Source organism: Setaria italica, chromosome I (genome assembly GCF_000263155.2).
Source record: "Setaria italica strain Yugu1 chromosome I, Setaria_italica_v2.0, whole genome shotgun sequence".
NCBI classification, from domain to species: domain Eukaryota; kingdom Viridiplantae; phylum Streptophyta; class Magnoliopsida; order Poales; family Poaceae; genus Setaria; species Setaria italica.
In genome coordinates this window covers 5,933,134-5,951,079 of record NC_028450.1, presented here as the reverse complement: position 1 = coordinate 5,951,079, position 17,946 = coordinate 5,933,134, and the positions used below count along the sequence as shown (strand labels likewise).

The following is a 17,946-nucleotide window of genomic DNA, read 5'->3' as shown; positions in this document are numbered from 1 at the left end:
ATAGTATTTAATTCGTACATCTTACATTCAGCAGCGGCCAAACGTAGTGCTTCCGAACGCAAGGAAATCATCAACTGCAAACGTAGGATCCAGGAACCGACCATTGCTGGCTTTCATGAGGCGTGCAGGTGACCGAGGTCGACGGACGGCGGGCCTCATGATGGCGGACGGCAGGTGCCGTATGGCGGGCGGGGGCGGTTGGGGTCGTCGGGCGGCGGCCGTCCGGGGGCGGGAGTGTGGCAGGTCCCGCCGACCCGGCGCCCGGGGGCGGCGGATGGCGGGCCGGCGGACAGCGTCCGGCGGCGGGGTGCGGCGACGGGCGGCGGGGTGCGGCGACGGGCCGGTGACGGGGAGGAGCGGACGGACGCGTCGGGAGAAATAGATAGGGGCAAAAAACGAATCGTTACCTTCATAATCAGTGGCAGGTGGGTAATTTTTTACCCCAAAAGCACTTGAAAGCAGGGGGAAGGTGCTTTTGATTTTGTACTAGAGCAAAAGTAGCTTTTGGGCAAAAGCACGTAGAGCTTTTAAGCCCTTTGGTTGGCTTTTGGCTTTTGCAAAAGCAAAAGCAGGTTGGAAAGCCCAACCAAAGGTACCCTAAAAGGTGTTGAGGACACCCATACCCCTCATTTATTGCCCTCCCTCCCACCCAGCTCCCTCCCGCTGTGTCCCGCTTGACCCCCGCCGCCCGACCCCCATCGCTACCGCCGCCCTCCCGCCCGGCCCCCTCCGTCGCCGCGTGATGGAGGGGCTGGCAGCGGTGCTCCACCACTTCGCCGTGGGCGCCGTCGCGCGCCCCGTCCCCACGCGCCCTGTCCCCACGCGCCCTGCCAAGAAGCCCTGCCCCGCGGCTGTCGTTGCCGGCCCGTTGGCGCGCACGCGGTGACGGGATCGGGATCGGGACCGGCTCTCCTGCTTCGCCACCGAGCTCGACCTCCGCCTCCTCGACACCGCCCGCTCTGCGGCCAGATAGCCAACACCGTCGCCCTCACGGCACCCTCCGGCGGCGGGGGTGCATGAGGGGGGAGCCGCCCCCTGCCAGGTGCCCGTAGTCGATTGCACTCTCCGCGGAGGAGCTCCGGGCGCGGGCCGCGTGGTGGACTTGAAGTCCTCGTCGGTGGGAAGGAGCGAGTCGTCGGGGGTGTCGTCCTGGTTGGAGGACATCCTGGATCTGGGAGCGGTGGAGACGGGACGGTGGGTAGAGTGGTGGATACAAGGGTAATATCATTTTTGTTCAACAGCATTTATGGACTTTAGTCCATGAAACTAAACATAGTATGAACTAAAGTTTAGTCCTAGTCCTTGGACTAAGGAACCATACACCACCTTAATTTAGCCCACGCGCGCTGTCGCTTTCTAGCGCACGACGCGTTGCCGGCCGGGACCCACCGCCCACGGTGCCCTTTGCTTAGTTGCTGCGCCTGGGCCGATGGGTTCCACGCGGACCCCGCCTAGGTGCTGCCTCGTGTTTTTTTCTTTTTTTCTTTTAAATTTTTTTCTATACCAAGTAAATATTGTATATACGTATAAGTTATGTGCATAAATTTTTTTAAGAACATTCTCTCAAAAGTTATGACAAATATTACGCGTATAAGTTATGTATATCTTGAAAGTTGTATTGCAAAATTTATCACCTAAATTATTGTTAGGAAAAAAGTTATGTGTACGGTTACATCTTTCTAAAAATCAAATTGGAAGTTATTCTTACAAACTTTACCTAGAAGATGTACACTAGTTCTGCACGCTATTGAAGTGGTGCTAAAAAATTATCTTATAAAAAGTTATATTATGAAGTTATGCATCAAAATTATATGTATAAGTTATGATATTCAAAAATGAAAAGTTGCGGGATTTTAAACTTTTCAAAAAAGGAAAGTCGCGGGATGGGAGTGGGCTGTCAGGGATCGGCAGGTCTTCTGGCGGTGCTAATTAGGGCTTTGTTTAGTTCCCCTCTTTTTCCCAATTTTGGCACTATGCAAAAAGAAGATTCCTCATCACATCAAACTTGCGGTACATGCATGGAGTACTAAATGTAGACGAAATCAAAAACTAATTGCACAGTTTTGTTGTACTTTGCGAGACGAATCTTTTGAGCCTAATTAGTCAATGTTTGGACAATAATTTACAAATACAAACGAAATGCTACAGTTGCACATTTATGGCAAAATGCAAACTTTGCCACTCCCAATTTAGAAACAAAGCAAGGCCTAGGATGCCCCTAGGCGGTGGCGGACTGTCTCCTCGCACGGGATGCTTTTTGCATGCTTTTGATCAAAAGAAGCCTGCACGTACTAATGGCGAGGCCGGCGGTGACGGCCACGTAAAGGACTAAACTATGAAATTAATCTCTCTATTATTCCTCTAACCTCATATTGATAAATTTCTTTAACTAATATGAAAGATAGCATTCAAAAAATTGTAGCTCAAACATATATAACATATGCATATAAATGAAAATTTTCTCCATTGTAGCTCATTCTAAAAATCACAAATTACTCTACCTCTAAAGTATAAAACTTAGTGTACTAACCATGTAACAAGGGAGGATGAAGACTTAAATAAGTGAAATCCTCACGAAATGGTCAAAAATCCGGTAGCACCTCCCCTAGTTCGCCATGGAAAGGATGAAGCCTGAGCTATGGTGGATGACTTGGGCAGGAGGAAGAAGAAGCCGGATTTATAGGATGGATGTTAGTACCGGGTGGATGCTTCACCTGATACTAAAGGTCCTTAGATACATTAGTACCGGTTGGAGGCTTCAACCGGTACTAATGTGCAACCTTTAGTACTAAAGTGGGTCACAGAGGCTCCTCGGGGACTAGTCGTCAAGCCCGGTACTAATGCTCATATTAATACCAGGCCCAATTGCAACTGGTACAAAGTAGTGGGTGCCTGGCAAGATCACCCCTGGCAATCCTACGTACGCGACCTTACTTTTTCCGACGGTGAATATAATGATCAATCAGTCCGTTGATCAAGTGATCAAACCCTCGTAAGCCCTACACAAAACCGATCGAGCCAAAATGACATGATACAGTCTTGGTGTTTGTCAGTTTGAACCAAGCTGGAGATGATCGCCCGGCAACGGTGAACAATCATCCGTTGATCGCTGCACTGCATGGATCTCTCCACGCCGCGGATCATTTGGCTCTAAGCTCTGGCCCTCGCCATACCCAAATGGAAGGTGGTGGCACAGTGCCACACAGCAAATCATCAGCTACTGCTTCGATGCTAGCAGTAGCACGATGGGCTACTTCTGATCCCGGCCATCTGCGGTCTGCACAGGCAAAGCGCACGCCAGCAGGCAGCAGCAGCACACTCGCCTCACCCCCAGCCGCACCTATCATGCATTGCTACCCCACCATTTGTGGGTGCAGACTGCAGAGCGCGGTGGGTGGGGGTGCAGCCAGTGTCGATGTAAAATAAAGCGTCCGCTAGCTGATTGTTAAACACAACCACAGCAGGTGATGAACCCAACTGTACTTGCACTGGATCTGGATGGTGAGAGACTGAGAGTACAGGTTAGCTTCATAAAGAAAACAACAAATAACCAACATACCAAGAATTACCATGCATGCACATCTCTCAACACCACAAGCTAAATGAACACCAACAATGCCAGTATAAGGTCATCATCAGGAATTCAGGACTCATTAGCAGAAACATGTCTCAGGCGGAGTCCAATGTCAAACCACACGAGCTACTTGCCACAGATTAAGCTAGTTCTGGCCCTATTAACTGCCCGGCCGGCGCCTTTATCTGCTGCTTGCCACCGCGGGCCTTGGCGGCGCCGGGATATGCGGCGACGGCGGCCGCGGCCTTCTCCGGGTCCGGGACGGTGCCGCCGCCGGATGACGCCGCCTCCTCCTCCTTCTCCTTGGCGAGTTCGCTGCGCGTGCGCCTGCGGAGGCAGCACTGCAGCAGCCAGCAGGTGCCGACGAGGGGGGACACGATGCCGAAGTGCACGAAGGCGCCGATGCCGACGTGCAAGCGGTTCCCACGGCAGGTCGACACCTTAGTGGAACAACGGCATGGCATTCGATCTTTTTTTTTCTTTTCCCTTGCTTCCAAAGTTTGTGTGTTGTACAAATTTTTGTTCTATTATTCTATCCGCAAATTTTGTTTCCGAATTTTCTCTCCAAATATTTTTCTATTTTTCTAGCAGCAAGTATCTATCTTTGCAGCCAGCCAGGTGTGGAAAGGGCAAAGTTCGGCCGCCCGGATGAGACTTGGGAGAGGTCTTGGCAATTTCACCGAATTATGCATGGCAGTTGGATTCGGCAACTCAAATAATGAGCTCTCATTGTGTGGGAATTTGGAAGAAATCAGGCAAGCTCATCTTTACACCACGCACGAAAGAGCTAGGGTGCCAAGCGTGTGAGCGATCGAGTTAAGCAAACCATCGAGCTTAGCTACTACGGGATACGGTAGCTCTACTAGCAATCTAGCATGCAGTAGCGAGAAGACTACGAGGTGCGATCAACACCAGAGTATACTACTAGACACTAGTAGTCAGCAGAACGGAGCGCCGTACGCCGTGCTTGGCCGGCGCCCGGCCTCTCAGTTGCCGCCGCGGGCCGCCTTGGCGACGCCGGCCTGGGCGCGGGCGGCCTCGGGGTTCTTGATCAGGAAGGCGCCGTCGCCGGAGGACTCGCCGTCCTTGTCTTCACCGAGGCGGCGTCCCTTGTGGACGAAGACGACGCCGACCATTGCGCCGACGAAGGCGCCCAAAAAAAGACCCAGGAAGAATCAGGAACAGGTCCACGGCATCGAGCTCCCTGTCAGCGCCGCCGGAGTTCGGGGCGGCGGCGGCGGCGGGGACGACGAAGTACTGGAGGCGGGTCGGGCCGAGGCGGGCGGTGGCGCGGAAGATGACCGTGACGTCGTAGACCGTGCGCTGGACGGCGGGGTCGGTGGCGTCGTCGGCGAGGATGGTGGGGTGGATCAGGTGGGGCGCGACGCTGAGGGCGCCGCCGCCGGGACTGGGACGTGGTCGCGGGACGGCGGGTCACGCGCGGCGTGGACGACGACGGGGGAGGACGCGGAGTGGCACCATGGCGTGCCGCCCAAGAGGAAGGTGGCGAGCCGGAGGCCTGTGTGCTCTTCTTTATCCTATGTCCGCTTCAGCTTATTCAGCCGTCTTATCAGCCATCAAACAATATTTTCCTCTCACAACAAATCAGCCGTTTCAACTTTTCAGCCGGCTTATAAGCAGATCCCTCCTAAAAAAAGTGGGATGCACGGGCCCCGATGCCGTGAAGCGGGCTCGTACTTGTAGGCTTGAGCCTCGCTATGTCTACTGTAGCTGGCATCGGATCCTTCGCGTTCATCACCTCCCGCTAAGTCCTACCCTCGCATTGCAAAGATAAGCTATAGCTAGCTAGTAGACGTGTGAAACGGCTTGAAGGCGAGATCACAACGCGTCACTTCGTGGAAGCAGCTCGATCTCTCGTTTGCCGCCTTCTGGACCGTCGTCTCTCGCTCGTAGCAAGCTAGCGCATTTCTTGCCAGTACAGTGCTCTACGGCGACGTCGTGAATGATCACGATTCCCGGCGACGTACGTCGGCGAGAGCCAGCCGTGGCACGCAACACGGCCGGCTATGTCTGTCCCTGCCGATGCAACGGCGTGCAAATGAGAGCTAGTTTGGAGAAAGGCATGCAGCGTCGGTCCCCATGCCATGCGCGTTCCTGGGATGGTAAAGTTTCCGAAATTTCACTGCCGTGCTCAGCGAGGGAGAGAGGACGACGACGACGTGTCGACGAGAGCGGGAGGCAGCAGGCAGCCACTCGGGCAGGGCAGCACCAGCACCAGGCACCCAGCCAGCCAGGCAGGTGTCGAACAGGGAGAGGACTGGAGGAGCGAGCGCCAACGCGCGGCGTCGCACATCCGGTCTTCTCCGACAATGGCGGCCCATCACCTAGCTAATCGGCCCACGTATTCCTTTCCCTTACGGCCCATGAGTCACGACCGGTAAGGCGGTAATCCTTATCCCTTGGGAAACCTTCATTTTCAACCCTTTCTCACCATATCAGCCGATTTATCAGCCACCAAATAATATTTTTCTCTTACAATAAATCAGCCATTTCAGCTTTTCAGCCGGCTTATAAGTCCAGCCATATATCATTCCCTCTATTAAAGAATACGACAGCTAATAATATGCCGCTTCATCTCCCAAATTGTACTAGGTCATTTTGACTTTTCTTAGTGCAACCTAAATATAATGTATGTTTAAATACATACAAACATCTATGAACCTACAATTTTGAAACGGAGTAAGGACACGTGTTGTAGTCAATTCTATTTATCCAAAGCATTGTCTAGGCAACGTCCTGCCTTCCGCCATCAAGTCTCTACCTTCCTCTACCATCTTTCTAGAGGGAGATAACAAAGTTGAAGTCTTTTTCTTGTCAACTCACACACACCAAAAGTCCAAACCCCTAATCCTGTCCGAAAATATAATTTTACCTAAATTTATATTTGGGAGCCTGCCATAAATTCTGTCTAGAATTTATCAAATCCTCTCTCTAAATATGTCACTGCGAAAAAAAACCATCAGATTTTCAGGTGCTCCCATCACACCGTTTACCTTTTTATAGTTTAATTTAGAAGTTAAAAAGAATGCTAACCCTATGAATTTCTTTAGGTGGCGTTTAGTTCTCAGAATTGGAGAAGCAAAATATGAATCTCACAACTCCCAATTTAGTTGTTCTGTTTCAATGTATAATCGAAACTCAAATCCAAAATGTCCTGAACCGTTCAATAGTACTTAAAAAAACCTCGTAACAAATGACAACACTAGAGTATACTGTAGCAGATATCTCAAACAGAGAAGAAATGGTATAAAAATACGTATCAAATTCAATTTTTCAATTTGTCCCTTACCCCAAATCTTCTCTCCTCCCCTTTTCCCCTTCAACAATATCTTTCTATCCTAAAATCAAGCCTGTTTCCCCTTCTCTCCCCTCCCCTCCCCTCCCCTTCCTCCCTCCCTCTCGTCTCCGGCGGGCGGTGGCCTCACCTCCCTTGCGCCCCCGTCGCCCCGATGGTTCCGTCCGCAGCTCTCGCGCCGGTGGCCTTCCGGTCGTCCTTCTCGCCGCCTCTCTCGTCGAACCCTACTCGTAAGTCCCAAAGCTCCAATCTTTACGCTCCATTTCGGTTGATTCAGCTCCGGATAAGATTTATAGGACAAAAATAAGCTTTTTTAGGGGAGTTGGTAGGGAATCTGTAATCGATTTCTTCCCACCGGTAGCTCAGCGCATTACAACCCATGCGCCGGTGCCGACCTGATTTGGTGCGAGAGCGCGGTTTGAGGTGGTGGTGTGGCATCCGGTGGGGTATGGGTTCGCGTGCCGGGGCGTCAAGCGCTGCCGCATCGGGGTCAGCGTCTGTTGATGGTAGCCGGCGGCTGGCTTGGCAGCCGGTGAGCTCGAGACCGGGGTCCCAAAATGAGTATTATCCATCTTGCAAGGATTGCTCAACTGTACTGGCCTATGAGCTTCTCCATTTCCTTTTCTCTCTGTTTGTTTTTATTTCGAGAAAATTACTCTGGGTTTTAGATTTACCATCACGCGAAATTGCGAATTCTTATCCCTTTGTTGAACCAAACCCTATATAAATAAACTGCCACTTGTGCACCGTAGCAGGCTGCCATTCTTTTGCATTAAGTCACCACTCACCAGTGCATACTTGTTGATCATTTTAATGGTTTGGGAAACATCTGAACATTTTGTGCCTGCTGTTGATGTGTTGTTCAGGTAATAGAATAAACATAGAAGGTGCTTTCTGTTCGCCATGTTCCACAAGGAAGAGAGCTAATTATAGGCCTTTCCGGGTGTACAGTTTATTTGGAGGGAAGAAGGATAAAGATGAGAACGGCGATGAGGCACCATCAAAAGTAAGAAAGCTTCTGATTATCTTGTTTCATTTCCAGTATTGTTGAGGTTCCACTTCCAGTAGCTAAAACCTAAAAACTCTTTAATTTGATTTTCGTTTGTGGATAACTCATTAGGCATGTATTCATGAGGCAAAGAGAGAAAACGAGCAAATAATATTAGGTAGAGAGCTTTCATGGGTAGCTATCACCTACTCTATTTTGCAGCAAATTATGCGACCCAAAACTTAAGCTTTTTCTTTGTTTGGATAATTGAGTAGCATTGTTCACGTGAAAACTGACTGTGCCCATACATAATTCTCTTTGTAATACTGTTATCATCTTTGAAGGTTGCCGGATTCATTCTGGTCATTTAGTTTTTATATACATCCACTCATTTCATAGTTGGCATTTTGTTTATCACAATCTTGAAGCACTCTAATATTGCAATTAACTTTAGGCAGGAATTTTTGGAAACATGCAAAATCTCTATGAAACTGTTAAGAAGGCCCAAATGGTTGTCCAAGTTGAGGCTGTCCGGGTGCAGAAGGAGCTTGCAGCGTATGCATTTATATCATCGAGTTATCTTCCTCATGCTGATGCAAAATAGCCTGGCCCCATGACTTCATTTTTCTCCTGTTTTAGGACTGAGATTGATGGCTATTGTGAAGGTGAACTAATCAAGGTATGCTTGGGAGTAGTGAACGCAATTCATTTTTCTCCTGTCAAACAATTGAACTATCACATTATTGAGATACTCTATTGGTTGGGCCTGTAAAAATTTTAGCACCGTTAGCAGCCCATCATTTTTTGTCTTATTCGAAACTAGCCATGTTGTATATATCAGAGCCACTGCATGTAAGGTTTTCGATTGTTATATGAACCACACAAAATCACCTTATTTTTATTAGCTCTGGACCTATATAGCACTATAGTTGCGGAACATTCTATCTCTCATTATGTTGTACTCCCTCCTTTTCTTTATGTAAGGCACGCATGTGTATCAAGATTCAACCTTGTTAATCTTTGACCAACAATTAACCTATATATTTGTAGATTATAGGTTATAAATCTGGCACCATTGGATTCATATTTGAAAGTACCTGTATATGATGTCAATTTTATTGTCATGGGCAATGAAGCATAAAAGAAAATAACGGCCAAAGTATGGCATTGGATATCATGCTAGGTCAAACTGTGCTTTACATTTTGGAAAGGAGGAGCATGTATTTTAGGTTACTCTTATGTATTGCTTTGACATTCGAAGTTATAAACACCGTCAGAGCTGTAGGCTTCGAGGCAATAGTTGATGTATCCTGGGGTTTTTGTTAGGTGGATTGAATATATGTGATCATTTAGAAAGGGGCATCTTAATAAATTTGTGCTCCCTCCATTGCAAAATACAAGGCATTTTACCTTTACATGTAGATTAAGGAGCATTAACAGTGAGAAAACAGCACTGAAAAAAATACTGGATTGCCTTTGGTGCATGTGTGGCATGCATGTGCAGAATCATATATAATAAGCTCATTCTAGCTGAGTGGGCGATCCACATTTATTATTATTATTACTACTTTAATAGTCTTTTCCACTTTCAATCCTATCTCTCTCGTCTGGCCAACCAATGACCAAGGGTGAAAAGAAACGTACAGATCTGTACCCTTAAGTTTTTTTTTTGGAGTTTTATGTGCCTTACTTATGTATTTATCAGGATTACGGAACATTAACTCTTAGCACTTTATGTTCTTTTGTGTTTCTCTACTTCCCATGCTTATCTACATGCTTATCTGTGTTCATAGTTGATTTTGATTCACTCAACAGGTTACTCTTTCTGGAAACCAACAACCTATTAGAGTTGAAATCACAGAAGCTGCGATGGAGTTGGGTGCTGAAGTATGTATCATGCCTTTGCTAGTTTGGTTATTTATTTGAAGGTTTTGCATAAGTTCATGTTGTCACGACTGTTTGCATGACTGAGGTAGTGTTTTTCCATATGATTGTTTGCATGTTGAGGAAAATAGGTTTAGAATCTAGTGATATAATATCAGGTAAGAACAACCCATTTCTCAATATCTGTATATCAATTGGCTAAATACATTATGTTTGTGCACATTCGTGCACCAGAGAAAAATCAATTTCTTGTGGGCTTGTGGCTACTGCCTGTGTGCTTAACCAATCTGACCTATGAACAATGTGCATCTCTGAGCATGTGCATCATACATATAATTAGAATGTAGGCTAACATTTTATATTCATGATACATACAACTTGTCTGCATAAGAAGCCATTGATGGTTTATGTTAAGGAATTAAATTTATTATTAACACGGGGAAAAAGGGAAAGCATGCACTCCACCACTTGCAGGATACAAGGTGCACTTTTATATTAGAAAAGATGCAGCTTGTGTCAGACTTGGTTACGCATATCGTATAAAGATAAGAACTTGTGGATCAGTAGGTTTTGGTGTACATTCTAGATAGTTGGATTATCGCCTTTTAGTCCCACCTTTAACATCTTATTTTGTTGTCAAGCCTTTTCTTATCTCATATTTAGGGATGAGGTTAGTCCCATTCAGTTGTGATTTTCTTCCAACAATTTTTATGTTTCCTTTCAGAAACTTTCTGAGCTGGTAAATGATGCCTACAAGGACGCACATTCAAGGAGTGTCCAGGTGCGAATCTTGATTCTGCTTTATATTACATAAGATGAAAAGGAGTACCCAGCTGCTGCTATATAGAGAATGTAAAATCTATATATTGATGCTAAAATGGCGCTGAATTAACTCCTGCAGGCCATGAAAGAGAGGATGGCAGACTTGGCACAGAGCTTAGGAATGCCCGCGGGCCTCGGGGATGGCCTCAAGTGATGCTGCAATTCATGAAAGCCGCTTTCCAATAATTTTTTTTCTCAATTTTGTATACTAGCCGTGCGAGACGTAAGCTTAACCCCTATGCGGCCTCTCTTAGCTGTGTAAGAATTGTACTTGTGAGCACTGTTTGGTTCGGCATTAGCTATAATTTGCTGTTTTACACGAGCAGGTACTGCGCACCCTGTTAGCTTTCTTTCGAGGAAATGCATCCTTGTAATTTTGTCACACTGAACATCCACATGGATATATCTTCTGTGGGCTGGTAAGGTGCAAGATACGGGCCAGGCTTTGTTGAGCATGAACCCAACAACCTGTTGGGTTGGTACAAATTGCAGCCCGCCAAGGTTGCACGACAAAGCCCTTTTTCTTGTGCCACCAAAGGGCAAAATCATGCCATTGTTGTAGAGTGAAGTGCTAAATTTTCCTTGTCATATTATGACAAAATCCTAGCCGTTGCATGTTTGCCTATGACAACAGTGCGAGGACTGTCGTCTTCCTACCCTGGTCTTTGTACAATTCTCGCTGCAGGTAATAATACTGGTATGCCTTTTCGAAGCCTGGGCACAGCAAAGGTACATCGAACCGGAACCTTATTTGCCAGGCAGGTTCATGCATCATCGTGTTCTTCATGGAAATAATCACACTTGCTCGCCTTCACAATCTTATTAAATTGTTGAATTTGAATCCACAAGGTTCTTCCCCGGAGTCGTTCTTTGGAGTGTTGCTTGAAAGAGTCTGGAAATTAAAATGAGTTTGGTCACAAACATCTCCAAATAACAATAGGAATAGCTGGAGACTTTTCTCAAGTCCATTTTCAGATGAAAATACATGAAGTCCAGATTTAAACCTGAGCCACCAGACTTTGGCCGCAGCTGTAAGAGTTGGACCCAATGTTCCAAAAAGAAGCTCTAAGCATGCTAATTTCATGAAGCATCATGTTTTTCATATAAATCGTCGATCAAATCTATGAAGATCTAAAATTCTTAGCTGTGCAAGCTCACATGATTCTTCAGCGTCTTTCTTTAGAGCAGAGGAATGTAGGATAAATCCTGGGAGTTCAATAAAAAAAATGCCACCGATTAACAACGATGCTTTATCATGACTTCATGAGACTTTCTTGTCACTGTCCTTATTTCCACATGTGACGTACATTTTAGGTCAGAATGCAGGTCTTGATCTATGCTTGAACAGGGCATAATCACACTTCAGCAATTTTCATTTCTTCTCCAATTCAATGTCAACATTTCAAATATTAGGGCCCGCCATGTGAACACTTCAGGAATTTTGCAGCGACTGTACGAGTCCAAAGAAAGAAGTATCTAATCTCCTTAACAACCCGCTTACAAATAGCTATAGCTCACTGCCAAATAATGTTAATAGAAAACAAATATTAAGCATCCACCTTTTCATCATACTTATAACCACATCATTTGCCACCTCCTACAAGACTTTGTAACGGTCGTATACATCTGAATCTCAGCTTTGGCAGTGAGTAAAATGTAGAAATAAAAATCCACTCTTATGCAGCAATTCTCTAACGTTTATAAACCGCCGTCAAATGGTAAGAAAAAAGTGACGAAAATCTGGTACCCACCTTTTCATCAAATCTACTTTGTTAAAACGAAATTCTTTGCCACCTACATCTCATTTTTGCTAAAGCCCTTTTACTTCTAGGTCAGGACCCAAAATTATTCCAAATCCAAGCTCCCTTCCATAGCCTTTAAAACCCTCAAGATACCCAAGTAGGGAGATACCCCTGTCATCCAATGGAATGGATGATTCCCTTTTGGCTCCTTTTGAGATAACCGTACATTTATATGTATTCTTGTATGCTTAATTAGGGTTTGTGCTAGTGATGTGAAAGGGGAATGTTGGGGCGTGCACAAAGTCGCATGTCTTGAACTGGACACGTTTCAAGTATTAAGAGGACAAGGACAAATCAGTGACATAAACAAGGGTGGACACATGGCACAACTTTAGGCACCTTTTGTTTTTTTCTTTATTATTAATTTTTTTTGAAGAGCAAAGGTGTGAACCTTTACTTGGGAGTTAACCTAACAAAAGATCTATGTATAAAAATAAATGTCAGCAATGTTAAAAGCTAGACAGATTGAGACTTGATGAATCTAAAAAATCTTGGCAGATCACAAACTTTCCCAAATAACTCCATTTTATTAGTGGCTATGATTTATTCTTTTATGCAAGTCTATGAGCTATGCTAGGCTTATACTTTTGCAGACAAATTTGAAAGATGTATCAATTTTGTTAAAGGCCATATATTCTTATATTTATGTACACTATTTTTTCTTTGTGCGGTACAAACCTGATTATTCTGTTTGTCAATGAAGTTCAAATCTAGTTCGGTCCTTCTAAGTGAACACAAACGCAAGATGAGGTTAAACAACCTCTCCACCAATCCTACCAAATAGTGAAGTGTCTTAACAGGATAATTCCACCCTGATCTATGATTTGAGGGTAGTGCACCTTGAGCTCTATCACTCTTGCTTTCCACCAAGAACATCCACGTGTCATTTACTTTTAGTATGTAAAGATCACTACAGACAAGTTTCCATGTAGAAATAAGCCCAGCTTCCACCATTTGTTATCATTGTGAAGTTAATCATACAACATAATGAAGGATATAAAGAAGGCAAATGGTGTATTTGGGACAGAATAACATGGCTTTTAACAGGTACTGCTACTACTCATACTCAAGTGTTCTTTTTGCGGGATTTGGTGCAGAAATTTCGTGCCTTGTTCAGCTCGATAGTGCCATCTGAAGTTGATGTCTTGCTTATCCTGATTGGCCCCAAGCTTTCCCTGAGCAGCCTTGTGAACTACCAGTGCACAAATAAACATACATGAATCTTTAGTTTATGAGGAGTTTGTTATGAGCTTCGTCTGATTAAGCTATTGCTTCAAGTAGATTCCAGGAGTGTTCGATGGGCTACTCCATTGATTAATGGCCATGATTTGGATCCGATGAGTCAGCTAATCCATCACTAGTGGCACTGCTTATAATATGCATGCCTGTAAACATATGCATGTCACTTCAGGTGTTTGCGTGTGTGTGCGCTTTAACAATAAGGAGAGGACTGGATGGAGTTTGATGCATGACCAAATGGAATAAAAGGATATTTTGATGACTTGTAGCTGACAGTAGAGTATGGTGTATGGGAAGTCATTAGAGGATACTGATTCATCCCCAACACATTCACAAAAAGAATTTGGACTGATGTCGACTTGGAAATTAATGCATTTAATTATTACTAGAGAAAAACTTAGAGATTGGCACAGACGATGAACCTAAGGGTTATGTTGGTACCATTGCAATGTATATGTGTGACTAGTCGTCGTTGAGAGAAAACCAGCTATCTTGCAGTTGGTTTAGTTTGGGCAGCAGGACACTATTAGCGGAATAGTAGTGGACTATGGATAGCTAGAAAAGAGACATGGATTCTGACACCAGCTATATCCAATTAGCGTCCTAATGCACAAATTCTTATGGCTTTAGTCCTGTATAGTTAAGTGAAGTGATACCAGTTGTTTATTTAGGACCTGTTCGCTTCAGCTTATAAGCCGGCTGAAAAGCTGAAACGGCTGATTTGTTGTGAGAGGAAAATACTGTTTGGTGGCTGATAAGCCGGCTGAATAAGCTGAAGCGAACAGGCCCTTAATTTGAAGGGCAGAGAAGCCATGGCTGATGTGGGAAGAACCAACTCTTGTTGGGATGGTGAGAGGTACAATTACAATTCCACTCTCTAGGATTTAAATAAGTAAATAACCCTGCTGATGTCACAATTTGCGCAACTGATAAGTGAATACTTTTACCAGTATGAGTTTTCGGGAAAAAAAAACCCTCTTACATGTGTGATCGGCTAGAGATTGTTATTGAACCTTTTTGTGTAGAACACAGTAGCCTGAACTGTTGATGCAGTGCATGCTCTTTTCTCTGTGCATATTGAGCCCCACCATCCAACGAACTGCCTGTACCACACTAGTCAAACTTGGGGACTTTCACTTGACAATGTGATGTGCAGATATCAAGTCTCAACAAAGCTTGAACTCAAACTATGTTCAATTATTGTGATGGGTCTTTTTGATTCACGCATCAAACAACATTTTGGCTAATCAATATCATTTCGCTGCAGGAAGATCGTAGTCATAGTGAGCCAAGATACCAAGTTCAGCTGACTATTCTAGGTGAATCACCACAAATATATACAACTATAACACCATTGTGTATTTGCACAATAACTGCAGCTTGTTGTTATAAGGCACTTGTGATGGGTCTTGAATGGTATTAATCTAAAAAGAAGTGCTTAAATGATACTAGTATTGTTAAAGGTTCGAATCCTAAAACTGGTTCCAGTGTCTATGGTCAAATTTGGAAAAGAAAATTGGAGTTGTACAAGGGTGATATGATTGTTCTGTGCTGTTGCTGTGCAGTAATATTAAGGTCTTAAATCTCCGGCTAGCTGTTTGAGGTTGATCAAGCTATTTGTGTTTATGTACAACTTAGCGGCTATAGTCTCATTTAGTCTCCACTATAACTGTTTTAGAGGTCATCCGCTAAATACCCATAGCCGGAGATTTAAAACCTTGAGTAATATCCAGTTAGGATGCTTGCAGTTGAACGTCAAAAGCATGTGAACATGAGATTTGTCAGTCCACTGCACTTGTAATGCATGCCGATGGAGGAAAACTTGCATTGACACCATGATCAGAGAAGAACCAAGCAGACAGGGGACCAAAACCTGCCACCACTCATCACCACTGATGCAACTGCTAGCATGGTGCATCTTGTGGAATGGCACAATCACAATAATGACCATATATATCTCTGAAGTGCATTATGGAGATTTTAATTGGGTCATTTTCTCAAGGCCTAATTACAAGAGTGTGATCCTGACATTGAATTGCCTTATCCCATTGGTGTCATTATATTGTTTGTGATACCCTTACCTTAGAACGGGATGGTGCATGTCAGCATCACTAGCTACCCATTGGTGTCCCACTGGTCATTTAGTTTTTAGTTTTTTTTTCATATGTATATACCTGATGAAGTCATCTTCCAACTTCCAAGCTTGTTGCTTTCTGTTGACAACAATGCTAGCATCTGAAAGAAAAAACAAGTTTGGGTAGCAAGTGGATGCAAGAGAACAAAATTTAGGGAACTAATGTGGGAGTTTAAGTTTGACAAGTTTTAGAGGATTACAAGCACCAAGAGCTAGCTAACTACTACTTAGTACTATACTTTCAGTATGGGTCACTATTTTGGACAATGAATTAACTGCTCGTTTCTCATTGTATTTCTTTGATAGGTACTAAAGTTATAAAACTGTAATTTGTTTCCCTCCACTACTTACCAAGCAGGAAAACTATAGTAGCATAATATAAAATATAAATCCTAAAAAGGATAAATAAAACTGTTATGCTTTGCCGTCAACGATGACGTCATGTTTTTTGGCATTTGAAGGAAAACAGGAGTTGCACAGATCAGTTTAATGGCATTTCTATGACGTGACAGCCTTGGTTACAACATTATTATGTTAGCATGCATTGGGATTAGCTTAAGAGTGACAATTGAGTGTCTTAACTACAATAATCTATAAAGCTAGGTAAATTCCTAAGGCTACCACTCACTGAACTCACACCTATCGAACATGCCGAACGCTTTGTGTGCCGTGTAAAATACCATATCCAGAATGATCCTTTTGCATTATCTTTCTGAAGGGCTTTCAGTTCTCTCTTCCACGTATAGGAGTTTGGCAGAAAGACGCGGGGCAACGTGAGGCCTTCCATCAAAGCTCGCATACTTTTTTTCGATAAACAAAAGGATTGAAGAGACCTAACTGAAGTATGTATACTATAAGGTAATAGATAGATTATGGGCTAACCCTAGAGGGTAGCTATGTAGATGTCTTACATGGGCCTATTGGGCCCTAATACACATAGTACACCAACACTCCCCCGCAGTCTGAACTACCGACGCAGCGGAGTTGCAGACTGGACATGAAAAGAAAGGCACACACACAAGCCCCCCCAAGACGCAACTAGCCACAGGTGATGTTGAGGCTGGAGCGAAACTCGGTGAAGGCGGGTGACGAGAGGCCCTTGGTGAAGATGTCAGCAAACTGAGAGGTGGTCGGGACGTGGAGGACCCGAACATCGCCGATGGCGACCCGATCCCGGACGAAGTGAAGGTCAATCTCCACATGCTTGGTCCGCTGGTGCTGAACAGGGTTGGTGGAGAGGTACACCGCACTGACGTTGTCGCAGTAGACAAGAGTGCTCCGGGAAGAAGGAGTGTGGAGCTCGACAAGGAGCTGCCGAAGCCAGGATGCCTCAGCCACGCCGTTAGCGACAGCGCGGTACTCCGCCTCGGCACTGGAGCGGGAGACCACCGGCTGACGCTTGGACGACCAGGACACCAGGTTGCCGCCCAAAAAGACGGCGTAGCCGGAGGTAGAGCGCCTAGTGTCCGGACACCCGGCCCAGTCAGCGTCGGTGTAGACAACAAGCTCAGTGGAGGGAGACCGGTGAAGAAGGAGGCCGTAGTCCACAGTGCCCCGGAGGTAACGGAGTAAGCGCTTCAGAGCAGTGAGATGGGGCTCTCGGGGATCATGCATGTGAAGGCAAATCTGCTGAACTGCATAAGTGATATCTGGCCTGGTGAAGGTGAGGTACTGAAGGGCCCCAGCCAGACTCCGGTATGCAGTAGCATCTGTCACAGGAGTGCCGGCGGCCTCTGACAACTTGGCCTGAGTATCAACTGGAGTGGAGCAGGGCTTGCAGTCAGTCATCCCAGCTCGCTCCAGGATATCAAGAGTATACTGCCGCTGGTGAAGAAAGAGGCCGGCCTGACGAGGCTCAACAGTGACCCCAAGAAAATGATGGAGCACACCCAGATCCTTCATAGCGAACTCCTGCTGAAGCGAGGTGATGATCCGCCGTAGGAGGGACGGACTGGAGGCAGTGAGGACAATGTCATCAACATAGAGCAGTAGATAAGCAGTCTCAGCTCCATGGTGATAAATGAACAGCGAAGTATCGGACTTGGCCTCCACAAAGCCCAGCGTCAGGAGGTAGGCAGCAAACCTCGAATACCAAGCTCGAGGGGCCTGCTTGAGGCCATAAAGTGACTTGTTGAGCCGGCAAACCATATCAGGCCGAGAAGAGTCAACAAACCCCGCTGGCTGGCT

The 17,946-nt window shown here is 45.5% G+C and overlaps 1 protein-coding gene across 1 annotated transcript; it reads left to right on the top strand.

Annotated features, from left to right (window-relative positions):
- The first annotated feature begins 6,965 nt into the window (after positions 1–6,965).
- LOC101757069 (nucleoid-associated protein At2g24020, chloroplastic) lies at positions 6,966–10,989 on the top strand. Its single transcript, XM_004951629.4, has 7 exons — positions 6,966–7,120; positions 7,757–7,896; positions 8,333–8,433; positions 8,518–8,557; positions 9,694–9,765; positions 10,487–10,543; positions 10,664–10,989. Exons 1-7 carry the CDS (start codon positions 7,045–7,047, stop codon positions 10,736–10,738), a joined length of 561 nt encoding a protein of 186 aa, XP_004951686.1. The 5' UTR covers positions 6,966–7,044; the 3' UTR covers positions 10,739–10,989.
- The last annotated feature ends 6,957 nt before the right edge of the window (positions 10,990–17,946 follow it).